The 27,081-nt window shown below is 45.7% G+C and overlaps 1 protein-coding gene across 3 annotated transcripts; it reads right to left on the reverse strand.

Annotated features, from left to right (window-relative positions):
- On the reverse strand, positions 1-26,935 carry LOC147628566 (diacylglycerol kinase 1-like). 3 transcript variants are annotated; one of them, XM_086813762.1, is made up of 8 exons: positions 26,714-26,935; positions 25,273-26,616; positions 1,466-1,844; positions 1,253-1,329; positions 1,011-1,130; positions 757-918; positions 540-677; positions 1-447 (listed from the first exon to the last, which is right to left on the reverse strand). In XM_086813762.1, the coding sequence occupies exons 2-8, from the start codon at positions 26,473-26,475 to the stop codon at positions 298-300; spliced, it is 2,229 nt and encodes a 742-aa protein (XP_086669888.1). In that variant the 5' UTR covers positions 26,476-26,616; positions 26,714-26,935; the 3' UTR covers positions 1-297. The 3 variants fall into 3 exon arrangements, with proteins under 3 accessions (XP_086669888.1, XP_086669889.1, XP_086669890.1); XM_086813763.1 differs by having other exon boundaries at positions 25,273-26,603; positions 26,714-26,932; XM_086813764.1 differs by having other exon boundaries at positions 25,273-26,611; positions 26,714-26,929.
- Between the last annotated feature and the right edge of the window lie 146 nt (positions 26,936-27,081).

Genomic DNA, 27,081 nt, shown 5'->3' on the forward strand with positions numbered 1-27,081 from the left:
GAGAGAGAGAGAGAGCTTCATTATAAGGATATGGCTTGAACCAAAGTATTTACAGATAAGTATTCCTTTAGTGTAGGTATGTAAGTGTAGGGATTTACGGGCAAGCAGGTGGTACAACTTCTCAGTATTTACACAAACAAACTTAAGTTCAACTTTCAGCCTTGAACACTGAGAAGCAAAACTACGATTCTCCTCCTGAATAAATTGGAAACCATTATGAGTTCTTTTCTATGCCAAAAGCATTACAAATGGTGATCTAAACTCTTGCTCTGAAGCACAGCACTTCACAGCCTTTGTTTAGGAAAGCCGCAGGGCCACTTCCTGAAGAAGAGCCCTCTTCTGTGCTGCATTGATAAGGCCCTTGCATTCGGCATCCTCCAACACATCCACCATTATTGCTGCTGCATGTCCCAATGGTTCCTCTGCGGTCCGCTTCAACATAAAGGCCTTTATAGCCATATCACGACTCATCAGCATATTCCCAAAGTTTTCGTCTCAGCCAAAACAAGGATTCCAAGGAGGAGTTCTGCAAAGCATACCTGCCCATGGTGACTGATCTCTAGAATACCAGGCTCCTGTATCCAAGGCTCCCCATCGATTTGAACCGGAAAAGCTGAGTCTGTATCAATCCGTATTGATTGACCTTGTGCAAGTCGTTGTGGGCTTGAAAACCCCATCTGCACAAGCAATAAATATTTCACTGAGCATTTTGTGAACCACCTCCTAAGGGGGCATTAAATGCGTACATGCACTTACCTGGAGCTTCCCCAAATGCCACGTTCCACAAATTCCTACAACTTCAAGAAGCTTGTCGTGCATAGACTGTGGAAGCAAATCACCCAGGTCATCTTCATTCTGCCATAGATCAACACCTCCCATGTAGCTTCCAATGTTTATTACAAGAACACCCTCGATATCCTGTGGACTTACATGTTAGTGAAAGACCATCAACAAACCTTACACAGCACTAGTTCACCGAGAAAGAAGACCAAAGGGTGTTTGAGCATGACCTCTGGTATTTGCACTTCTAAGCCATCCACATACAAGCGAAGCTGCCACGGTAAGTCAGCACATGTTCTATCCACAAAGTCTCTGGCACCTTCCTTTGCATAAAGCATTTTGTTCATGAACTGTTCAGTTGAAGCTGCCAATGTAAATAAGCATGTGTTCTATCTACTCATTGCCACAAAGGGTTACCACACAGTAGTTCAATGATCCACTCAGTCAAACAGTAAAAGAAAAAAACTCTTACTTGACTGTAGAACCTCTCAGGGCTCTCTTCTCGCAACAAATGGATGTCCAACGCCACCTTTGCATCACATCCAATACCTAACAATCCAAAACTCAAAACGTTGATGCACCATCCCTCTCAGGCCATGCTAGTAGACATGAAATGGGGACACTGGAAGCAAAGGCTACACAGTTTTCTTATGACTCACACTAGAGACTTTTATGATGTAATCACCTATGTAGTTATTCATGCCCTTGGTCATTTTCTTGGATTCTCTACAGTCATTGTAGCTTTTCTGAGTTATTGTGACCTGCCACCTATCCAGCATCGTCACTGCAGCATGGTCGATTTGACTCAAAACCATTGTTAGCCCACCTTGCCTCTTTACAGCTCCATAACCCCCACCCCATGACAGAACCCTGGCAAGATCATTTCCAGTCCCTATAGGGAGAATGGCAACAGGTGGAGGAGAATCATAGTTTTGCTTTTCAATTGCATCAAGAACCCAACCCACAGAGCCATCACCACCACATACAAGCACCCTAAAATGTGACACGTTTTTGAAAAAAGCCAGCCCTATTTCTGGACCCTCGGATGAGCTTAACTCAAAAACCTGTAAAAAAGCATGGATACACGTTCAGTCAGTCTACTTTTAAGGTTCAAATTCTAGAACAAAGAGCTGCTCATTCTAAATTTCAAGGCTCGAGGCCACTTTCAAGAAACTGAAAATTAGAAAATGAATACTAGCAAAAACGCAAATACTAGGCTGTCTAACATAAACGTAGGCTTAAGAAACTGCTAAAAATCTTGCAGCTTTGCAGTATAGCTGCAAAAGCAGGTCCAAATATGCCCCTAAATCTGGCCATATACCAGCCATCAAGGATAAACATGTCCATGAGCATCAGGATTAACTGCTGTTTATGACAAGGCCTCCCCGACACGAACATGTGAATGGGCACAAAAAGCAGGCATACGATTAATTGTAACAGCCCCACCTGATCAGATGCATTTTTTGCACAAATTTTTTTAGCAATACCTCCAGCATATACAAAAAAAACATTTTGTATATGTCAAGTTCTACAAAAGACCTTGTGGCATTTCTTCTACTTCCAAAACCTTCCAAACCTCAAAACAAACAAAGCATTTGGTTCAAGTAGCCCACATGAGCATTTTGTTGACTTTGTTGAAAAGCCTGACGGAACAATCATGTCACAGGACCTCAAACGGTAAACTAGAGACACACGAGGCTTCCTCCTCGTGCAGGTAAACTGTGAGGATCACACATATTGATGAATCCAATCTTCTAGACAAGATTCTAAATGAGCCTTCGATGCACATGTTCCTAGGTTATGAATCTTCTTTCGAATCATGCACATGAAGAATGAGTCAAAATACAGACAAATCAACATTGCATGCAAAACAGACTTAGTGATCATCTTACAACAAGAGAACAATCTTCGCACCCTGAGAAGCAAAGCAAGAGCAAACGGCACCTTAAAGAGCCCTACACTCTTCTCTAGCATTTGGAGGTGTGTCCCATCCTACCTTACCCCATAAGAACTGCACTGCTCAATAAAATAAATAACAAAAAATATTGCTAAAACTAAACTGATTACTGTTGTGGGCAGCCTTCTTTCAGCTTGACCAGGTCTCTTCCTTACTCCAGGTGATGGCCGCATCACTCTTTCCCAAAAAAAAAAAAAAAAACACGCGCGCACGCGCACGCGCGCGCGCACACACACACACACAAAACAGAACTTCAAACATAGCCTCCCTTCAGGAGCAGCTAGCCATAGAGTGAAACATTGATGATCTTCTCAATACAAGTATTCAGCGATAAACCCTACATCAGCTATTAAAGATTCATAGAAAATTAGCACACTAATTAGAACCACCCCTTAGTATGTGATGCAGAGCATATAGTGTCATTAGAGAGAGATGAAGCTAGTGTTGGAGTACTGAAACTAATGAACGTTTGTTAGGTGTCACCTCCATCTCTCGGAAAGAGGGTTTGTTGGGTATTTCGGAGTTAGCTAGTGTGTCCATTGGTGTGAACACCCCCTTAGGGTGTGAACAGTCCTTACTAAGGTCTAGGTCAAAGGATGCCTATAAAAGCATGTACTAGGGTGGTTCTTATATTCATATGAATATCATTTGAGTTGTGCAATGTATCTCTCTCTCTCTCTCTCTCTCTCTCTCTCTTCACCATTGTCATGGCTTGAACTTCTATCCTTGAATCCTCATCTCTTTTCACACTCACATCATGGATATCTTTCACCCTCCATAGCTTGATCTGTGAATGCCAACAGCTTCGGGGATGGCCACTGTAGAGGACGACGCTTTGGTGGCTTTCTCAGCCTCTCACTTGGTGCAATCCTTCTTACTTTTGCACAGGCTAGGGTGGATGAAAGACAACCATGGTGCGAGTGTATGCAGAGATTGAGACAACGAAGCTCAGAGTGTTGTACGACTCAATGATCATGGTGATGTAAATCCTTCACCGAGTACAATGCTTTTATAGGCTTAGAGCCATATCTTGTGACTTAATCACACAGACTGAAACAGTGACACATGGCACGTGCTGATATCATTGCTTACTACACACACACACACACACACACAATATCTAGCCTTTTAGAGGCTGTTCACACACACAGGCACACTACTGCATACATAATGTTCCTCACTCTCAACCTCCTCCTGACATAGTCTTCATATCCTCTCTGCTCTCGGGATCCGTGCTGCCCTACCTGCCTCAATCTCAAGCTGGTGTGATGACACTCTGAGCTGGCCAATCACCACTCGGGCACTGTGAGGCATGTACACATCCATGTATCCAGGTCTCTGTATGAATCCATCCGTGGAGATACGCATAAACTGATCTCTGTAGTATAGCATCTTCGGCGGTGGAGGCTGACTGGGTGTAATCCAAGTCTCTTGAGTGTATCGCTGCCATGAATCCTGCCGAAGGACTCTATTCCTCTCACTGTGAGAGAGCTGGATGTGTGGTGCATGTATATCATACTGGAAAGGTGGCAGGTGATCTATGTCAAGACCATGCTGAGTGAGCCACTGTATCATCTGTGAATACCATGATCTCCTATCTCCACTCTCTGCGAGCTGCCTGGACGCCTCAAAAGCTCTATGTGAGAGTCGATCTGATGGCATATCTCTGATCCTCTGTATGAAGCAGATCATCTGGAAGAGGGCCTCTACTAGCATAGGAGGTGCAGCAAACTCCGTCTGGATAATGTCATGTGGGACAGAGGGTTTGCTGCGGATCATCCGTGAGAGCATCAGAACCTGAGGCCTCTCTATCTGAGACCATGTGGAGGTGGCGAGCCCACGTGCCCATACTGCTGCAGCATACATCAAAGCAGGGGTGAGTGTGTCAAACAACCACCCCTTCGTGCGGGGCTCCTGGAAGTGTGCCTGGTGACACTGTCTCTCTAGCATGGCCAGAGCTGCATACCCGCGTGTCAGTCTATCCTTGGATGCCTGTGCCATAGTAAATCTTCTTGGCGGAGTCGTAAATGTAATCCCCAGGTACACATATGAGTCTACCACCTCTACCTGTCCTCCTGCTAGTGTGAAGATGGCCTGTCGTCCGAACCGGCCCTGAGGTGTGGAAAATCATGGCCTTGGTTTTCCCAAGGTTTACTGTAAGCCCCCTCTGTGTGCAGAAGTCATCGAGTGCATGGAGATGGTGCTATAGTCCCATCTGCGACTCAGAGACCAGAATAATATCATCTACATATAGCATAATGTGGACTATGGTACCTGAGATGTCTACCCCGCCCCACCACCGTGACCAATGAAGTCAGCCACCTCATCGATGTATAGCCCAAATAGTGTAGGAGAGAGTGGGCATCCTTGCTTCACACCTATGGTACTAGCAATAACATCAGATAGCCCCCAGGGGCATCGTATGCGCCCGAAGACCTGCTCATATAAAGCATAGATGCCCAAACCATCTCTGATGGGATCCCCAATGATTGTAGGCGCTGGAAGAGTCTCTCTCGTGGCACCGTGTCAAATGCTTTGCGGAAATCCACAAAGCAGCAATATAATCTCTTCTCCCGTGCCCTAGCCTAGTCAATCAGACATCTCAGAGTGAATATATGGTCAATAGTGGAGAAAGCTCGTCGGAATCCAGCCTGCCCTGGTGCTCGCAGTCCCTCCTTCTCTGCATATGAGCTCAACTCTGCCTCGAGCACTGCGCCATAAAGTTTGGCCAATGTATGACCAATCATGATAGTCCTGTAGTTGCTGGGGTCTAGCATGTCTCCTGCTTTGTGGAGAGGCACGATGGTGTGCATAGTCCACTTAGCTCTGGTAGGCCCTCTACTAGTGCCCTATTAAAGAGGTGAGCAACAAAGGGTCCGAGTGTGTGAGCTGCACAAATAAGATGCTCACACTCTATACCTGTGTGGTCAGCCAATCTCCCATGCTGTAACCGGCGGATAGCTCTCTCTACCATCAAGGCGGTAAAGAAAGTAGAGGTGGTAGGGCGGGATTCTTGTGGCTGTGGTATGGGCGGCTGCTGAGGGATATGGTAGAGGCTCTTTGCATATGTGTGCCATGTGTGTGGATCCTCAATCGGGGTACGAGGGCGAGGCTCTCTCATCCTGCGCCATGCAGTGTCTGCATCTCTGCTCATGAGTAGGTAGTATATATCCCAGTACTGTGCCTCCTCATATGCATGCCTCTTACAACGTGTGAGGATCCTCATCTGTCGGCTCGCCTGTCTCTGTGTAATGGTCCCCAGTGCTCTCTAGGCACGGAGGTGTCTATATAGCTCTCTGCACTCATCATCATACCACCGATTCTAGGGCATGCTCCCAGATCTATCTGTGTGTGCAATGTGTGTATGATGGGTGCGGGTGGCGGCCGTATGTAGTAGAGATGACAGCTGGGTGGTGAGTGTGTCTAGAGGTGATAGGGGATCCATATGGAATAGCCCGTCATATACATGATGCTCATATATGTCTGCCAAGTCATGGGTGAAGTAGAAAGTTGTATGCGATGCCTGTGTGGGCTGTGTGGGTGCTAGTGTGGAGCTCGCCAGTGACAGTAAGAGGTACGTGTGATCCGCACCAATAGGACAGGGGGGGATGGTGAAAGATGTCACTGCCTGTGTGGTCTCCATGGATCCCATGATGTAGTCCACTGTGCTACCCCCCCTGATCGTGGAAAGCATGTCAGTGCTCTTGAATCCTGCCACTGTGTCATCCCATTATAAATAATTAGATGGTGTCGCGCTCCCAGCTCAAGTAAGTGATGACCATATCTGGTGTTATCTGGCCCCATGTATGATCTCATCTGAAAGGGCTGCATATGGTGACTCTCCCAATGGCCCTGTGTCCTCCTCCTTGCCTCTACTCTCATCCTCTGCTGTCATGGCATATCTCGATCCTCTAGGAGAGAGAGAGAGAGAGAGAGAGAGAGAGAGAGAGAGAGAGAGAGATGTGATAGACCATGAAAGAGAGATGTTGCACACCTCAAATGAATATAAGAACCACCCTAGTACATTGTTTTATAGGCATCAAGCCTCATCTTTTGACCTAGACCTTAATAAGGGCGGTTCACACCAATGGACACACCAACTAACTCCGAAATACCCAACAGAAGCCACCCCCAACCCTCCACCCTTAATTACAAATGCCATTCAGTTGTTGCCCGCTTTGAATCTAGTACCTCCAGTGGTATTTGTAGAAGAACGAGGGCGATGTTGCATGCACAGAAGCCTTGTTGCACTGATCCACAGCCTTTAAGCCTGATTAAGAACAAGATGCTGCTTAAACATGATTAAGACACATGAGAGAGAAGAAGAGAGAGATAGTTGGTGTCAGGTTTTCTTTATTTATATGGTACAAAAAGGTTATTGAATGATTGTACATTATGTAGGCCCTTGGTCAACCCCAAAGGAGTAACCTCTGACCCTTCTACATGACTTCTATTGACTTCTATGCTGATGAATGACTGAATTGCTGAATGAAATAATGTAAATGATGGCTTTAACTTATATACATGCTGAGGTTGCTGGTCGGCCAGCTCCTGGACAAATATTCATGAATGAAATTCCTTCTATGCTGCGCTTACTTCCATGTGTGCCCAAACTTGTTGGCCTTCATGCCGATGCCTGGCTACCTGCTGCCTACGACTCCTAATGTCACGTGCATCCCGCACTTGGATGCCACGTAGACATTTCTGTACAGAAGGTGCAGGACCTAGGATGGTGAACTGGTCCCATGTGAGCCCAGTCCGGGACGAGTCAGCCAGGGATCCATCTCACTGGTCCGAGGTCAGGTGTGCATTGTCTTGCACAGGAGTCTAAGGTCAGGTGTGCACTGTCCTGCACATGAAACAGTGCCAGTCCGCGCTGTGAGTCTCCCTCTAGAATGATGTCAGTGATTCTGTGTATCTGGTATGGTACCTGATGCCAGATCACTGAGTAGTTAGTGTTTAGAACAAGGGGCCAGCCCATAGGGCTACCTCGGATCTTAGTGTGGGCATGGGAATGGTGTGGAACCACCCCCATGAGGGCCAGGAAGGCCCAGGCTGAACCACCAGCCATGGAGGGGCTGTAGGACAGCCCTAGGGCAAGAATAAGGCAAATTCCAGGAGTTTACAGCCTTTACATGGCTGTAGGGCAAGTATCAGGCAGCCCATACAGGCTGCCCAGCCCTTGGGATGTGTGCAAAGGCCTTGCCCAGCCATTGGAGTTCAGGCGCATCACCTCTCAGCCTGTAGGGAAAAATGCAGCATTTTTTGGGATTTAATTCAACATTTATTGCAGGATTTTCACAAGTCGTGGGACTTTTAGGCTGGCCACCTGGATGTATACTGGCTGACTGCTCATATTGAGTAGTATAAATAGCCTAGCCCATGTTCCCATTCATTCATCTCATTATTCACCAAGAGCTCAAGCAAATCAAGGGCTAGATAAGCCAAGGGAATTGCCAAGCAAAGGGGTGGAGAACTGAAGGTCAAGGGCAGGGATTTTCCAGCCAAGAAAGGTCAAGAATTCTGTATTTTCTTTTCAGATTCACATCATTCTAATAAAGCAAATACACCATCCGTGGTGGGGGCCCTACAGAGGGTAATAGGGACCCAATACTATGTCCTCTCCATCTCTCCCTCTCTCTCTCTCTATTTTCTGCACTTCTCCTTTCAGTTTGTGCGTTAATATCCGTCGCGAAAAGAGTGCTGATTTCTGAGTATTGAAGTTACAGTGGTATCAGAGCCTACTTCAAGTACAAAGATTCAGCAAAGAAACCAGAATTTTCTCTCGCTCGTGTGGTTGGTTTTTAGACGCCGGTGGGCTACCCCTTCGGAGTGACTCCTGTTCCTCGAAGGACGGTTGGTTTTTAGCCTCCGGAAGCCTCCGGACGTCTCCCACACAGAGAGTGGATGGTCAGATTGCGTTCCGGAAAGGAATTGCATTTTCTTGCTATGGCGAGCTTCGACGACAAGAGAGACCAAGAACCATGGGACCAGAGTGCACCAGGCAGCCTAGCTAGGGCACCAGGCTTGAGTGTCACAGACATGTTCCAGCAGATGATGCGAGCAATCGCAGAACAGACAGCCAAGTTGGATGAGCAGAAGGCGCAGATCTTGGCTTTGGAGGAGCGTACCCGCTCTCCAGCATCGCGTTTTCCATCTCCTCCTCCCTCTCCTTCCGTATCCCAGATACCAGATCCTCGACTCAGGAACCCTCTCACAGGGTCACAGCCGCAGCCAAGCTCTTTGCTTGAGTTGCAGATGCGTGCATTGGAGATCCGACGAGGAGAAGACGAAGCCATGCGACGCGTGGAACACGAGCGTTACCTCAAAGCATTGGACACCAGATTGACACCGGCGGCGCCCTCGAATCATTTTCCCGAGAAAATGAGCTTCAGTAAGTATAATGGTAAACTCGATCCCACAACTCTCTATTCATGGTTACATCAATTTGAAGCTTACTTTGCCGTAGTTAGGAAAACAAATACTGACAGAGTGATCTTAGCCAGTTGGTACTTGGAAGGTGAGGCCATTCCTTGTGGACTCAGTGGGCTCATGCCCACACCAGAGCAGGTATGGCAGCTTATGTGTGGGACGAGTTTGTCCGCATCCTTAAGCAGCGGTTTCTACCGCCCCACTACCTTGAGCGACTCGAAGACGAGTGCAAGGGAGCGCGTCAGAACGCGCAACCAGTCCTTCAGTTTGCCAATAGAATTTCGACTTTATGTCTGCAATTAGGCTTATCTGATAACGAACAAGAAAGGGCAGTTTTTGTATGGCCTGGACACGCAAATCCAATGGGAGGTGCGTATGTTTAGGCCAGCCACCTTTGAAGACGCACTCTCGCTTGCGCACTTCTCCCACGGCTACCGCCTCGGGGAGCAAAAGCCAGAACCAGACAGGGTCTTCTCCAGGACAGAGCCCAGGAGCCTCTGGCTCCAAGAACTCAAACAATGCGTCTAAACTTGCTCCTAACCAGAAAGTGGAGGCAGGCAAGACAGGTGGCAAGTTAAGTGCTGAGGAACTTTCTCAGTACAAGAAGAAGGGTAGATGTTTCTTTTGTCATACAAAAGAACATACTTCTTGGGATTGTCCTAAGAAGCCTCCAAAGCCCGTCGCCACCACCTCCACAGCTTCCGTGGTGAGCTCAGCTCCCACATAGACCCCAGCGGCTACCCCTAGTTCTTCAAACCGCAGTGCTTCAGTTGGAGCAATTATTAGCCGAGAGCTCGAAGATAAGCAGAAGGGCGCCCATGACCAGGAGTATGAGCGCAACGAATTGCTCAAGTCCTTTGGCTACATAGGTGGCCAGAGAATCGTTGTCTTGTTTGACAGCGGCAGCACGGAGGATGTGGTCACGGAACAGGCCGCTAGGTGTGCCCGTTTCGAGCTGACTTCAATGGACAAACAGGTTGAGGGTTTTAGCACAGGCATGACAACGAGCGTCAAGTATGAAGCTCTAGGTGCTAAGTTAGTGATTCAGGGCATAGAGTTTGTGCGTGACTTTATGGTTGCCCCTCTTATAGGAGCAGACATAATTTTGGGTATTCAGTGGTTTCACAAATTTCTTCCTGATGTCAAGTGGGACAAGCACACGTTCCAGATCAATCGGAATGTGTCAAAAGCCCCGGTGACCATTAAGTGTGAGCCAGGAATTCTGAACTTTCCTCTCATAAGCCACTTGCAGGCTAAGCGAGCAGTCAGGAAAGGTGCACAGTGTGCGATGATTTACATCCAGACAGCCCAGACGGTGGCCAGTGCTTCCGAGAAGTACTCGGTTCTCCATGAAAAGTTCCAAAAGATTTTTATTCGGACAACCTCCCTCCCCAGCTTCCCCCGTCCAGACCGGAGGACCACAAGATAGACCTCCTCCCAGGCTCGGAACCCCCGAGCAAGTTTCCACATCGCCTTTCCAAGGCAATGGAATCGGAGTTGGACCACCAACTCCAAGAATTGTTGCAATCTGGCTTCATCCGCCCTAGCATGTCGCCATTTGCACCACCAATCTTATTTGTCAAGAAGAAAGATGGGTCTTCCCGTTTGTGTGTCGATTATCGTGCACTCAACAAGCTGACTATCAAGAGCAGATTCCCGATGCCTCGAATTGACTATATTCTCGAGAGGCTGAATGGAGCAAATGTGTTCTCGAAACTGGATTTAAAAAGTGGGTACCACCAGGTGCGGATTGTGGAGGGGGACATCCCCAACACAACCTTTCGTACGGAACGGGCCCACTATGAATTTGTGGTCATGCCATTTGGCTTGACGAACGCCCCAGCTACATTTAACCGCATGATGATGCGTGTTTTCCGAGATTTGATTGGAAAGTGTGTTCATATTTCTAGACGACATACTAGTATTTTCAGCTGCGGTTGAGTAGCATGACATTGATGTGGAGAAAGTCCTTAAGTTGCTGGAAAGCAACGAGCTCTATGTCAATGAAAAGAAGTCATAATTTTATCTGTTCCAGGTGCATTACTTGGGATATATAATTAGTGCTGAAGGCATTCGACTTGATACGGCCAAAGTGGCCGAGATTGTCAACTGGGAAGTACCTCAGACAGCCTATGACATCAGATCATTTGTGGGTATATGCCAAGCACATTCCACCCACATCGACAAGTTTCCTAACCCCTCAGCAGATCTCACCGATCTGCTAAAGGGAGTGAAAACAAGAAGGCAAAAGATTCGAATGACTCCACGAGCGTTGGAGGCATTCCAGAACCTCAAGGTGGCTTTATCAGAAGCGCCTTGTTTAGCTCTTGCCTCGTGGGACGACCCATTTCAGGTGATCACCGATGCGAGTAACATCGCAATTGGAGGTGTATTGCAACAGAATGGTCATCCAGTAGCTTACATGTCTCGTAAGTTACTGCCTGCCGAGAAGAACTACTCAGTCTATGATCGTGAACTCCTAGCAGTTATACAGGCCTTGAAACATTGGAAACATTTTCTGTATGGCCGTGACTTCGAGGTTCGCACTGACCATCAAGTATTACGCTGGATTCAAACAATGCCAAGTGCACAGTGGAGTGATCGACAACACCGCTGGAGTCGGATATTCCAGCAATTCGGTGGTATGATTGAGTACCTTCCAGGAAAGGCCAATCCAGTGGCCGATGCTTTGCGTAGGAAGGGACAAGTGTGTACGATTCAGACCACTAGACTTGATCTTGTTGGTATAGGACTAGAGGACATGAAGCACACGTAGGCGGATTCCGAGGAATTCGGTTCACAGTGGGAACAGGCATTGGATGCCACATGACCATGCCATTTTCTGATACGCGATGGTTGGCTTTTCTACAAAGGCTGATTATGTGTCATGAAGTCGTTCACGGTAGCTCTTCTCCATGACGCCCATGACGCCATTACAGGTGGTCATAGGGGCATAAATTCGACTCTGGAGAAATTGGAACGGCAATACTATTGGCGAAAGATGAGGCGTGATGTGTTTACATATGTACAACGCTGTGACATTTGTCAAAAGGTGAAAGCTCCTCGTGGAAAGAAGATAGGGTTGTTACAACCCTTGCCAATTCCTGAGGGTCCTTTCCAGGACATTTCGATAGACGTTTGCCACAAATCTTCCTCCCAGTCCGAGTAAGCGTAATACGCAGTGCTTAACTATTGTTGATAGGTTTAGCAAATTTGTTATGCTTATTCCTTGCAGGGCCAATGTGACTGCCGAGGATGTTGCCCAGTTGTTCATTCGGCATTGGTACCCGATTGGCGGGATTCCTAGAACCATAGTGTCAGACCGAGATGCCAAGTTTACTAGTCATTTTTGGAGGGCATTGTTTGATAATTTTAATACTAAGTTGAATTTTTCCAGTGCATTCCACCCACAGACAGACGGCCAGACAGAGATATACAACCAGTTGGCCTTTGATGTGCTGAAGTGTTATGTCCACCATCAGCAAGGTAACTCGGAATCATATTTGCCTTTAGTTCAAGCTGTTTTAAATGATTCTTTTTCTTCAGCTATTGGTAGGACTCCATATGAGGCAGCGTTTGGAAGACCTTTCCAGTCGTTGTTGACCAGGACTTCGTCTTCAGTACCGGAGGCGAACAGAGTGACGGAGTCTTTACCAGGAGATTTTAGCGTCAGTAAAAGACAGATTGGCTAAAGCGCAAGAGGCCTACACTCGACAAGCCAATAAAGACCGAAGAGATATGAAGTTTTCGGAAGGGGATTGGGTTTATCTTCGGATTATGAAGCAAAGACTGAAACAGGTGGGCAAGCGATGCCCAAAGTTGTCTTTCAGGAGCTTCGGACCTTTTCCCATCCGGAAAAAGATTAATGAGGTGTCTATGCAGTTAAAGCTACCTCCGAGTTGGACTATGCACGATGTATTTCATGTCAGTTGGTTAAAGCCATATGCAGGTCCAACCCCTTCAGAGGTCAAAGACGAAGCGGAACCAGACATTGTGGATGAAGCAGAAGTTATGGTTCCAGAATAGATCCTTCTGCACCGTTTTAAGCACGGCTCAGGCCGAAGACTAGGACAGTTCCTCATGAAGTTTCACGACCGAGGAACTCATGAAGCGGTATGGCTCGACAAAGAGTTTTTTGAAGACTATCCGGCGTTATTGACAGATTATTTGGAGGCTATGCAGCTTCCGTCAAGTTAAGCAAAAGGGGATGTCACGTGCATCCCGCACTTGGATGCCACGTAGACATTTCTGTACAGAAGGTGCAGGACCTGGGATGGTGAACTGGTCCCATGTGAGCCCAGTCCGGGACGAGTCAGCCAGGGATCCATCTCACTGGTCCGAGGTCAGGTGTGCATTGTCCTGCACAGGAGTCTAAGGTCAGGTGTGCACTGTCCTGCACATGAAACAGTGCCAGTCCGCGCTGTGAGTCTCCATCTAGAATAATGTCAGTGATTCTGTGTATCTGGTATGGTACCGGATGCCAGATCACTGAGTAGTTAGTGTTTAGAACAAGGGGCCAGCCCATAGGGCTACCCCGGATCTTAGTGTGGGCATGGGAATGGTGTGGAACCACCCCCATGAGGGCCAGGAAGGCCCAGGCTGAACCCACCAGTCATGGAGGGGCTGTAGGACAGCCCTAGGGCAAGAATAAGGCAACTTCCAAGAGTTTACAGCCTTTACATGTCTGTAGGGCAAGTATGGGGCAGCCCATACAGGCTGCCCAACCCTTGGGATGTGTGCAAAGGCCTTGCCCAGCCATTGGAATTCAGGCGCATCACCTTCTCAGCCTGTAGTAGGGAAAATGCAGCATTTTTTGGGATTTAATTCAGCATTTATTGCTGGATTTTCACAAGTCGTGGGACTTTTAGGCTGGCCGCCTGGATGTATACTGGCCGACTGCTCATATTGAGTAGTATAAATAGCCTAGCCCATGTTCCCATTCATTCATCTCATTATTCACCAAGAGCTCAAGCAAATCAAGGGCTAGATAAGCCAAGGGAATTGCCAAGCAAAGGGGTAGAGAACTGAAGGTCAAGGGCAGGGATTTTCCAGCCAAGAAAGGTCAAGAATTCTGTATTTTCTTTTTAGATTCACATCATTCTAATAAAGCAAATACACCATCCGTGGTGGGGGGCCCTGCAGAGGGTAATTGGGACCCAATTGTCACCAGCCTGGATATTTTCCAGTATGAAAGAAGTCTAGTGGACTCCAGGATGTCTAAATATTTGGAAAGTACAAGCTTTGGGAATGGGGGATTATCCTAGAATACAAAGGACCACACTCCTAAAATTTAGGAGAGTTGCTATTTTTGGCCCGACTCCGATGGAAATTCTGTTCGCGTCATTATATCTGGAATTGAGGAGATACCAAGAGTTGGCAAAGTGCCTATGACAGAATGTCTACCAATTGGGATATTTTTAGAAATAAAGTTTATGGAAGGACCCATCTCTTAGATTCGAACATGTGGCAAGAAAGTGGAGCAAAGTGAGACAAGTGGCCTGACACTTGTTAGAAAGTGAATCAAAGTGAGACAAGTGGCCTCACACTTGTCACTTCAGCTATTGTGTGGCTCTCCACTTGTCATTGTAGCCTTCTCTTGCCATTTTAGCTCATGGGCAGCCTTCAAGAGAGAGAGAAAGAGAGTAGCCATCATTAGGGCAGCTTGTAACGGTGGTAGAGGCTAGTGTGCAGCAAGAGAGCCTCTATTAATGAAGAGAGAGGGCTCCAATTTATAGACTTGGGGCTCCTTGATACCAGATGTCACCAGTCTGGACATTTTCCAGTATGAAAGAAGTCTAGTGGACTCCAGGATGTCTAAATATTTGGAAAGTACAAGCTTTGGGAATGGGGGATTATCCTAGAATACAAAGGACCACACTCCTAATATTTAGGAGAGTTGCTATTTTTGGCCCGACTCCAATGGAAATTCTGTTCGCGTCATTATATCTGGAATTGAGGAGATACCAAGAGTTGGCAAAGTGCCTATGACACAATGTCTACCAGTTGGGATATTTTTAGAGATAAAGTTTATGGAAGGACCCATCTCTTAGATTGGGACATGTGGCAAGAAAGTGGACCAAAGTTAGACAAGTGGCCTGAGAGCTGTTTTGCTGAATTTCAGTCATTGGGAGTGTGTAGGAGAGTGATTAGCATCCGGAAACACTCTTGGAAGCTTGAAAAACACCTTAGCAAGCTTGGAAATGGAGTTGGGAAGGAGAATGTGCAGAAAATGCAGCCCAACAGCCCTCATGAAGGAGGCGCCATCTCTAGAGAGAGGAGGAAGAGTGAGGTGGTGAGTTGTCCAGTGTAGGTGGCAGGCAGGTGCTTTGTGGAGCAAGCTAGAGTGGAGACATGGCTGGTTACTCCCTTTGTACAAAGGGGATAAGGTTTGGGCGGTGGACATTGGGTTATGTCCACCTCAGGACATCAATGTGTGTGAACATCGAGCTGGTCATAATTTATAAGTGAGTTTTGGTCGCCCAAAACTTAATGAAGTGTGTACACACTCACTTATAAATTAGTGCTAACTCCTAAGGCTAGGTTTATGACCAATACTTATCACCTGTCACATGCCACGTAACCATGTCAGCAGACAGTTTCACACGCACGGTTCGCGAGCGGGCGTCTCCTTACCTGGAACTACACATTGGTCAAGCAAGCATGAAAACAGCATGCAATTTCAATTGCAAGCAAGTACATAAAGATGCTATGCAATGTAGCATTGGTATGGACAATCTCCGTTCATGAGACTATACCAAAATAGACGTGCTCCAAGCAAGTACACAAGGTACCAGACCCAATGGAACACCAATCCACCAAGCATTTCCGGGCATGTACACGAAGGGACAAGTCCCAACGGAAAGCCAAGTCCACAGTATCACATGAGTGGCATCAATCCCCGGCATATACAACTGCCATGGACACCAGTCCAATGTACATACATGATGAGAAAGCACGGGTGGACCAATTGGGTGGCCAAGTGGTGACATCTCCCCTAGCTTCTAAACAGTTGTACGTAACTGAAAAGCATCTAAATATGTCTGAAGCACATGCGGGCAATCTCTGAAGAACTCTTCATCTACCCATTTAGCATCAATGGGAAGATAGTTCTTAAACTTCACAAGGTAACACCTGACAACTTTGCCTGCAGCAAGCTCGCGTTCCTTGTGATACACAATCTGCTCTGGCTGCAAGATCTCCTCAAGCTCATCCACTTCTGGTGGATCCTCAATGACCGTTTCACTGGGCTCCGGCCCTACATACTTGCGAAGGAGACTCGCATCAAAAGCATTGTGTATGTGCCAATGACTAGGTAATGTCAATCTGAAAGCCACTTCATTGTTCTTCTCGATCACTCGAAAAGGCCCATAGTACCTGGTTGCAAACTTAGGATATGCACCCTCTTTGCCAAGCCTCTTTGCAAGTCTTGCTTTCTCAAATTTCAGCAATACCCAATCATTCTCTTTAACATCCAATTGCCTTCTATGCTTGTTGGTAGCCTTTTTATGCTTGTCTTGTGACCTTGCAATGGCTGTCCGCACTTGAGCAAAAGCAATATCCAAGTCTCTTACATACTCATCAGCTGCAAATATCTCATCCTTTGTGCGAAGGATAGGTGGCAAAACCACCTTACCATAAACAATCTCAAACGAGGCCTTACCCCCGTAGATGCATGCACCGTGTTGTTGTATGCAAATTCCACAAGCGGTAAGTACTTCTCCCAAGAAGACTTTTAATCCGCCACATAACATTTCAAGAGATCCAACACGACTAAATTTGCAGCTTCACTTTGCCCATCCGTTTGAGGGTGAGAAGTCCAATTTGGTGCCCATATTATCAAATAAGGCGTGCCAAAAGAGACTTGTAGTCCTGCGATCTCTATCCCCCACAATGGACTTCGGCATTCCATTATGCTTGAACACTTGTGCAAGATATATTTTAACCATATGCTCAGCTTTGATGGTCTTTTTGATCGGTGAGAGCTCCAGAAGATCTTCATGCATTGTCAGTGGTGTCTCCACCTTCTAGGTATGTTCCTGCTCCTAAAGTTCCATCCAGAGTGGAAGGTGTTACATAGGAAATCAGCCCTAGATTTGGGCACCATCGCCATCGTAGACATGACGAGGAGGATGATGTATTAGAGTGTCGGGATGCTCGTCATAGCAAGAAGGCCAAAGAGTTCAAGTCAAGGGACAAGGACATCAAATTCGAGAGCCATAATGGAAAGTTGGATACTACCAAGGCACTTGCTTTCATAAGGCAATTTAAAATAGCCTTTTGCACTGAGGAATTTACCGAAAAATCTATGCTCAGGCATGTGGGTATGCATCTTAAAGAGAGTCCAAGTGATTGGTGGATGGCAAAGCTTTTGGATAGGACAGTTGCCCGTACATGGAGTACTTTCAAAGAGCAATTTTATGATCAGTTCCTTCCTCCTCACTTCGAGAAGGATGTACGAAAGGAATGGGATTGGCTAACACAAGATGAAGGTGAATCGTTTCCTCTTATGTTTCAAAGTTTTGGCGGATTCTTCTCAAAGTCACACCTTTCATGACGATTAGTGAGGACGAGAAGAAAAAAAAAGTTTGAGTCAAGGCTGCAACGAATCATTCAAAAGAGCCTTGCAATGTATCCCCACAACACCTTACAAGAGCTCATATACTCGACCACTATTTCTGAGGAGTTGCATGGTAAGGGAGCGTCAAAAAGACAAGAATTCAGCTCATACAAGGGAAAATTCAGAGCTGGAAATGAGCAGAAAAAGAGTGGACAGCCATGTAAGTTTATGCCTAATGAGTCCAAGGATGCAAAAGGAGGCTCAGAAAGGAAACCGGGGGGTAAAAAGGATGATCCTAAGCTATCCAAACAACATATTTTTTATTGCATGAGAGAGGGGAAGTGCTTCACATGTAGGAGCAAAGATCACATGAAAGCTCAATGCCCCCAGAATCTCAAAAAGAATAATGTGTAGGATGCCAAACCGAGTGTGAATGTTATACCCAATGTTTAGGGTAACACTGCACATGAACAAAAGAGCAGAATCTTATGCAGAGCTTGGGGCAAGTTAAAGGACCAAATAGCTTTATTCCTTTTTGATAATGCCTCAACACATAACTTCATATCCATATAGATGGCTACTACTCTTGGGTTAAAGCCCGAGGAATTGGGCATGGACTTTCTTGCAGATGCTGCCTTTGAGGGCAAGGACGTTAAGGTCACTCCCATCATAGGGAAGCTTCGCATACAGATACAGGGATATTTGGATCATGAAGACTTCCTCGTGGCACCACTTACGGGATGTGATGTGATACTTGGCATTACCGTTTGGATCCCAAGATCTTGCACAAAGAAAAGAAAATTATGTTTACTCATAGGGGTAGAGGAGTTTGTATTGATGTGGGTACTACTGGGAGTACCATACCCGTTGTAAGCCATATATCTATTTCAAAGGCAATAAAGAAATCAACTTGTTCTTACTTGGTCTTTGTATATGATAATGTTGAGCATGATGCTATAACTCCCATAGATCAAGATGAGATTGATTTCTTAAGTGAGTATGCTAATTGTTTTGCTGATTCACTACCAAGACAGTTACTCCCAGAGAGGCCAGAGAATCATTGTATTGACATAATCCCTGGAAGCTCTCCTCCTAACCGACCTCCTTATAGGGTGAGTGCTACCCAACAGGAGGAAATCATGACTCAAGTAAATGATTTGCTTGAGAAGGGGTTGATAAGGCCAAGTTCTTCGCCTTATTGTTCTCTAGTTTTACTTGTGCAGAAAAAGGATGGAACATACAGAATGTGTGTTGATTATAGGACCCTTAACAAAATTACTATCAAGGACAGGTTTTCGATTCCTTGAATCGATGATATTCTTGATAAACTTGAGAGAACTGCTGTTTCAGTCGCATTGATCTTAAGAGTGGTTACCAACATATTCGAGTGGTAACTCAAGATGTGCATAAAACGGCTTTTTGAACATCATTTGGACTATATGAGTATTTGGTTGTGCCATTTAGACTTACAAATGCTCCCGCCACTTTCAATAGAATAATGGACAGAATTTTTAGACCTCACCGCAAGTTCACAGGAACTTTCTTTGATGATATTATCATTTTTTCAAAGAGTGAGGCTGAACATAAAGAGCATCTTGCCATTGTTTTTGAAGAGCCAAGGAAACATAAACTTTTCATCAATGGGAAGAAGAGTAAATTCTTCTTGTCAAAAATTCACTATCTAGGACATATTGTCTCCAAAGATGGAGTACGCATGGATCTCGCAAATATTCAAGCCATCAAGGATTGGCCAGAACTACAGAATGTGCATCAAGTTAAGAACTTTATTGGTTTATGCTCTTATTATTGTCAATTTATTCGACACTTTGCTTTCTTAGCTTCGCCATTACATGATCTAACGAAGAAGAAAGCAGCATTCCGTTGGTCAGATCCCGAAGTTAAAGGATGCCATCATATCAAGGCCAGTTCTTATTATTCCAGATTTACATAGACCTTTTGTGGTCGAGTGTGATGCATGTGGAAATTGTTTGGGGGCTGTTTTGAACCAAGAGAAACATGCAATGCCTTTCGAAAGCCGCCGCCTGCAACATGCGGAATTGTATTTGCAAGTTTATGAGAAAGAGTTGTTAGCCATTATTCATGCCCTTCAAACATGGAAGTATTATCTTTTGGGGGCTGAATTTATGGTAAAAACAGATCACCAGAATTTACGGCACTTTCTTACGTAGCCTAAACTCTCGGAAAAGCATCTAAGGGGTGGGCAAACTTCTTGTCCATGTTCCATTTTCAAATTTTGCATGCCCCGAGCAAGAAGAATTTGGTGGCAGATGCTTTGTCACAAAGGCCTCAAGTGCATGCCGTAACTCCACCTATCATCAGGACTTATCAAGGATACGAGATATGCATGCTTTGGACACAAATTTTCAGCTTATTTGGGCTGATTTAAATAATGGTACTGCTGTCCCATCTTATTCGATTAGAGATGGGTTTCTGATGATGCAGAATCGTATTTGTGTAGTGCGTGAATTACGCCAAAAGGTTATGGAAGAGTGTCATGCTCCGCCATACGCTAGTCATCGTGGTAGTGCCAAAAGGTTGTGGAAGAGTGTCATGCTCCGCCATATGCTGGTCATCGTGGTATTCTGGCTACTACACAGGCTTTGGAAAGATATTTCTTTTGGCCAGCTCTATGCAGGGATCGTGCGAGAGTGCATAGTGTGTTAGAAAGTCAAGTTTGATAGACACAAGACACCTGGTTTGCTTCAGCCCTTACCCATTCCACAGGAACCATGGGAAAGCATTGCTATGGATTTCATTATGGATTTGCCGAAATCGGCACATGGAAATGATGCTATATGGACTATTATAGATCGTTTTAGCAAACATTACAACCTGAGCACATAATTCTTCGTAAAGAATAGAAAGTTGTTGAAGGCAAGGTAGTCCGTCAGTATCTTGTGAAATTTAAAAACTATTCAACTATGGATGCTAAGTGGACAAATGAGGCATATTTCTGAGATTATCCAGTGCCCAATTTGCTTGTCCACGTGTTTTAATTAAGGTACATGCCCATGTGAATAACTTATAAGGTTGTCCAGCCTTCTTTAAGTGAGTACTCCTTTGGTGTTCTGGGCATGGAGGTGTGATGGATGAAGACTATATGGGGTTGGTTTGGGACTGTATAGAAATGTAAACAGTGGACAACATGCTCTTTTTTGTCATCTTTGAGGGCTCTACAAGGCTGCCGATCCTTTTCAGGGTGTCTTCAGTCCTCATCAAGATACTTGACAGCGCTATATCTGTAGGATACAGCCTATTTGGAGTAGTTCTATCACGAAAAGTTGCTTGCTTTTGTGACTAAGTTTCTCCAAGGTTTGGACCTGTGCACTTCTTCTCGGCACCAACAGCACTTGGCATAGCTGAGCCTGATGTTGATACAATGTTGCATGGTCAAAAAGATCAAGAAACGGGTGATGCACGATGCAATAAGGGTGGGTGGGCCATGGGCAGCAACACTCCCTCACAATCAGCCTGAAGCTCTGATACCAATGTGACATGCGGAAGCTTTGGGTCGTCTTCTTTCATCCCTAAGCACTGCATAGGAACTCTTGATGCAAGAACAATCAACATAGCCAGAGAATAGAGAGAGAGAGAGAGAGAGAGATAGCTGTGTATTCAGTATATTCATATAGTACAAAAAGGTACATGTTTTGTGGCCTTTGGCTTGCCAAAAAGGATCATCAGCCTATCTATGACCTAACTCCATAGGGAAGTGAGATAATCTACAATGATCTAGACTATGCCTTTTATAGGCTTTTGGGAGCCAGACTCCTTGGCTGACTCCTGTCAGCTAGCTCCCATGGACAAATTAATCTCATTAATCCTACCGACCAGAGGTATACCTTTGTGATGTCTGACCGACGTTAGTTGTGTCCAACTTGAGCTTTTCCTGAGCCTTTCTGAGCTTGGCTAGTGCCCTAAACCCAAATTGTTTATCTGCTGCAAATCAAGGATTAGCATGTCCATGTGCATGCACATGACATGTACTCCTCCTAGCAGATCGCGAGAAGCGCAGACTCCCAAGGCTGCGCCCAAACTCTGATAGATGCCAAGGGTCCTATCCCCTCAAAGCCGAAGTCAACTCCTCCCAAGCCGAATACTCCGTGCCTGAAACTATGACCATGCCACTTCCAGGTCTATCATCCGTCGTCTCTAACATGTTAAAATCACCCCCCATGCACCCAAAATCGGCCCACGGGAGGGATTGACGAACCATGCTCCAAAAAGTGGCTCTACCTGCTGCGGTGTTTGGTGCATGGAGGTTCAGGAAGCCCATTCTATCCTCTCCAATCCTGATAATCACCCACTGAGCTCTCCCAGTGACTAGTGCCTAAATCCATCATTGCGGGTAAGAACTGCTCGGCTGATGGAAATACATACCCACTGGGTTCTGAAGGGGCCAAAAGCATGGGACCAAAAGGTCACTCGTGCCATGAAGAATCTTCCTGTAGGAGTGGGTGCGGCCCTCGGATAGATGATGCTCCTGGAGGAATCCGCCAACTATGGCTCTGTGAAGCTCCTCTTTGAGAATCCCGCACCAATGTGAACAACTGTTGGAACTGCCATCCACTCTAAGAGTCTTGGGCGTGGTTTCAATGGAGAGTAATCACTATCAGTCCAAGGGCGAAGCCTCGCCGGGTGGGCACGAATCCTGCCCTCCATGTGAAGACAATCAGTCCGGGCCCTGGAATATGCATACTCTGGGCTCCAACTACAATGAAGGTATCTATAGGAGGGCAGGAGAGGTACTGCCACCGAAATGTGGAGAAATACAAAGAGAAGAACCTCCAAACTGGAGGACACCAGCTCCCCTCGCGAGTCCTTGTGGCAAGAGCCACCCACCTCCAACCGTGCCAATGGCCAGAAGTGAGTGAGCAGCCGTGTGCAGTGCGACGGTGCTCAACTGCATGACTCTATCCGATGATGCTGGCCCGAGCTCCTCCCGCCTTGAAAGATCTCCCTCACTTGGATCGACGCCCTAAGTCGTAGGTGACTCCACTTTGCTACTTGCCACTGCCAGTACTTGCTTCATCACACTATCTGCCACCATCTTGATGATACGGGCTTTTCTTTCCCAAAGCCATGCTTGACGCGCTTCTTCAGCTATTGCCAATTCTCCTTTTCGTCCTTCAATAAGTTTCTCATAATGCTCTAATTGTCTCTCCCAATGCTCTCGAGTGTCAAAATGCTCCCTTACTCCCATTACAAGCATTATTTTGATATGTTGACGGATGTCCTTGACACAAAAAGTCAAGTGGACTAAGGTCAAGTCATTTTCTTGGATGCCATGGCTGCCTACCTAGACTTGACCTAGTTATGCATCCAAACTAATGCTACATGCAACACCTATGCATAGAACCCTAAAACACATGCACAAAGGTGATTGCAAATGCAAGAACACAAACCCTAATTTGGTTGCCCATGCAAAAACGCAAACCCTAACTTGCCTTGCAAATTGAAGTGGGGCTGAAAACGCTGATGCAAGGATTGGACTAATGCAAAACAAGGGAACCCTAATTTTGTCTTGCAAACCCTAATTCAGCATGCAAAAACTCTACCTAAAGATACCCTTAGTCTTTAACACCGCTTGCAAGTTAACAAGATTAGTGTTAATGTTTCTTGCTTAGCATTAAGCAAGATCACGCTTCCGCAATGCATGTAACAATACTCAAAAGACAAGGAAGAAGGCATGGGGACAGGGACTGTAAGGTTTCCCGAAGAAAAAGCACCAGTCTTGGTCAAAAAGCAAGAAAAAGCAAAAATTCAAACTAGGTTAACTGCAAGCCAAGGGCACCACTGGCAAGAGGAGACTAAGCCGGACCAAAAAGCTAAAAGCCGCTTTTTCAAAAAGCAACTCTAGGGCTGAAAAGCAAGGCCCTGAAGTTAGAAAAGCAAAGTTAAAGAACTTTGACAAAAGTGCGTAATATTTTATTATAAAGTGGAAAGCAAAGGGAAAAAGGCATAAGCAAAAGCTTGGTTAAGCTATTGGTAAAAAGTAGAGCCCTCTTCAAGTATAAAAAGGCTTGAACCTCTCTTGTAGCATCATGAAGAAGATCGTGGAGTATGTGTGCCATGTGGGTGGGCATCATTATGATCATGGAGAGCTTCTTCTTCGCCATCAACACCTTCTCCAACTTGCTTTTCCAATGTACGGTCAGTCCTAGACTTGTATGGGCATATGCATGGGCGATACAGATGCGTGTATGGAGCTGTACGGACATGTGCAGAGCTGTATGGACTGAAAATTTCAAAAACCCTAAAACTGCTCCAAAAACCCTAAAATTTACTTTTTGGAGGTTTTTATCGCTCAAAAACCATTACAACAAGTTTTATATCAATTTTCTTGCCAGAAAGAGTTTTTACATGGTTTTCTTCATCGACAAGGCTATAGGAGTTGTGGAGATTACTCATGGGATGAGCAAGTGATTCTTGGACTTGAACTTGGAATTGGACTTGGAACTTGGAGCTTGGACTTGGATTCATTGGATTTGGATTTGGATATGGATATTGGACTTGGTACTAGCCCAGTGAGAGATACTTGTGGGTCATCCCCGTGGTATGCTTGGCATCAGGAAATCTCGTGCCTCAACATCGACTTGGATATCCTACATCGGCATATCTATTTGTTTTGTTGTAACCCTACTCTACTATATAATACTATATGTACAATGGTTCTTGGATCTAGACTTACATCTCGTTCATGCGTGCCAACCTACTGCTGAATCCACAGCTTGGTCGTGCTCTCCAGATGCTTGCGTTCTTGCCTAGAGCTGCCTCTATGTGGGGGTTCTTGCCAACACCTGAGAGATGCTTGAAAAAGGGTTGAAACCCCCTTTATATAGGGTTCATAGTTGGCTGATTGCTGGTCGTTTTCAAGCCAGCCAGCACCTTTCAGGTTCGAAAACTTCATAAAACCTGTTCACATTGTACCCCAAAAGCTGTCCCATCGATGGGCACATGTATTGGGCACCTAATGGGCTGTCCAAACTGCCCAAATCGGACCATGTTCTGCCAGTGCTGATGAGATCCATATCCATGTAGCACTCACAGATGTGACGCACATAACAATGTGTGTGAGCGAGAGCGAGAGCGAGAGCGAGAGCGAGAGCGAGAGCGAGAGCGCAAGCCTAGTCATCAGCGTGGAAGTGTGCTGAAGGTCACACTTTTCAACTGGATTGAAAGAAGATGCACAAGTTTAAGCCAGGTTGAAGCCTCCTATCCAGACAAGTATGAAGCTCTATCCATGCAACAAATGATAACTTAGTTGAGATAGAAGAGAGAGAAGCTACATTCTTGCCATACATTACAACATATGATGAATTCAGCTGATGTAGCTAAGAATGTTTCAGATTTGGGCCCTAGGATTTAGGTTTGTCCAAAACTTGATGTGTTTCTTTTATTTGATTAGACGTTTATTTCTTCTTGCAAATAAAATATGATAAACAATTAAACTGCCTTTGATATAAGTAAGTGAACAGTTTGAAATACGTTCAAAATATAGCACATAGGGTCAAAAAAGCCTTGCCTGTACAGGATTCAGAAGCATATTCAGCTGTCTTTTCAGAGTCACCCCAAGTTGAGCCCCACTCTTTTTGTTCACAAATACCAGCAAAGGTCTGGCATTGGGAGACAAATCCACCAGGGCATATCTGGACCTTTTTTCAGCATCTTGATGTAGGCCATCCTTTGAGTTCGTACTCTGTGTTTGGTCATCTCTCGTGCTACCATGCTCTGAAAGAAGAGATTCATCTTTGAACCGTGTTCTGTCTAGAGCACTGTTGAGTTTGGCATCAAGATGAGCATCTGATTTGCCTTCAGCTGAATTCACTGCATCACCATCTGATTCTGGAGAAAGATCGCATGCAACATCAGTGGATTCGGTGGTGTCAGAGGCACTGCTGATGGAGCTACCTCTATGAGGTTTGTTTTTGGCTCCCCTTTTTCTGATTTGTCCACGCACTGTTGATGCAATCTCTGTTGCACCATGAGTAAGTGTGCTGAAAAATCCTCCAGTCATGCTCTTGCCTCCTAGATCCTTGACAGAGAGCGGTGATATGATAAGCCTCTTGAATGGCCCAAGGTCACATACATCATCTGCTTCCGGTTGTAAACCAGCATGGCAACCAACATGCACTTGCCGCTGGCACCATGTACAACGCCAGACAGCAGCTGGAGCAAGAAAGGAGCCACTGCAAGCTTCATCACAATGCATACAGAAACCCGGCTCATCTTCTGTATCATCCCATTTCTCTATCCACTGATGAAGAAGGACCTTGGCTTGTCCAGCCATGGCAACATTCTTGCAGTCATGGTGTGCATTCTTAAAGCAGCTCAAGTGAGCCCTGGCACCGCAGATGATGCAGCGGCTGATGGTGGAGACAATGGACCCGAGGGACTGAGATGGTGTGAGAGACTCCAAACAAACACAGCAGGAAGATGAGCTGCGGACCTTCTGGGCAGACTCCTGTGTCCATGTGTGCGGCACAGCTGACGTCTTTCCTGACCTTGACTTGCGCTTGGCATAAGCAAATTTCATCCAGTGAATGGAAGATTTCCTCTGCCATTGCAAAATTAAGAAAGAAAATGTGAAGATGCCGACGAGGACTGTGGTGAACCAGGCCAAGACAAGCAAGGGGGCCTCCCTGAACCTGCGGATTACAAGGATAATAAAGGTCTGTGTCTGGTTGAAGGAGGACAGTGACAGAAGGCTCAGATTACTGTAGTCCATCCAAAATTTCCCTTGGCTTATGTGTGCAGAGCTCTCCAAACCCTAATCAACCATCAGATGTGCAGTTTGAACCCTGATCTGTTTCTCTCAGCACATCCTGTGCAATGAAAGCCTTGTACAGTTTGAACCTGAAGCCCTGATCTTTTCAAGTTAAAACCCTAACCTTATAAGTCTGAAGCCCTTATCTTCTTTTTTCATAACATCATCAGATGAAACATAAAGGATGCGAACAAAATACCTGTGAAGCAGTTATCGAATGCTGCTAGTTGCTGGTGCTGACTCTGCCTGATTTAAAAAAGGGGCAGATGCGCAGAACTCTGAAGCTGTTTAAATCGAAATGGAACCGCAAAACGTTTCTTCTTGCAGCCTGTGAAGAGAGGCATTCGAGTCGCGATCTCTTACAGTTTACAAGTGGAAGAAAACAGCACGCTGAAAGAAGACAACAAAAGTACGCCTCACAACAAGTACGTGACGGGTTTAAATTTATTTTTTATTTTTATTTTTTCAAAAAAAGGCGAGATTTATATTAATGAGAAAGGAGGGAATCCAAGACTACACCACGTGTTGACATGTGTAGAAAAACTTCCTAATTGGACCAGTACATCA

Source organism: Cibotium barometz, chromosome 19 (assembly GCF_041138505.1).
Source record: "Cibotium barometz isolate CiBa-2024 chromosome 19, ASM4113850v1, whole genome shotgun sequence".
Lineage (NCBI taxonomy): Eukaryota > Viridiplantae > Streptophyta > Polypodiopsida > Cyatheales > Cibotiaceae > Cibotium > Cibotium barometz.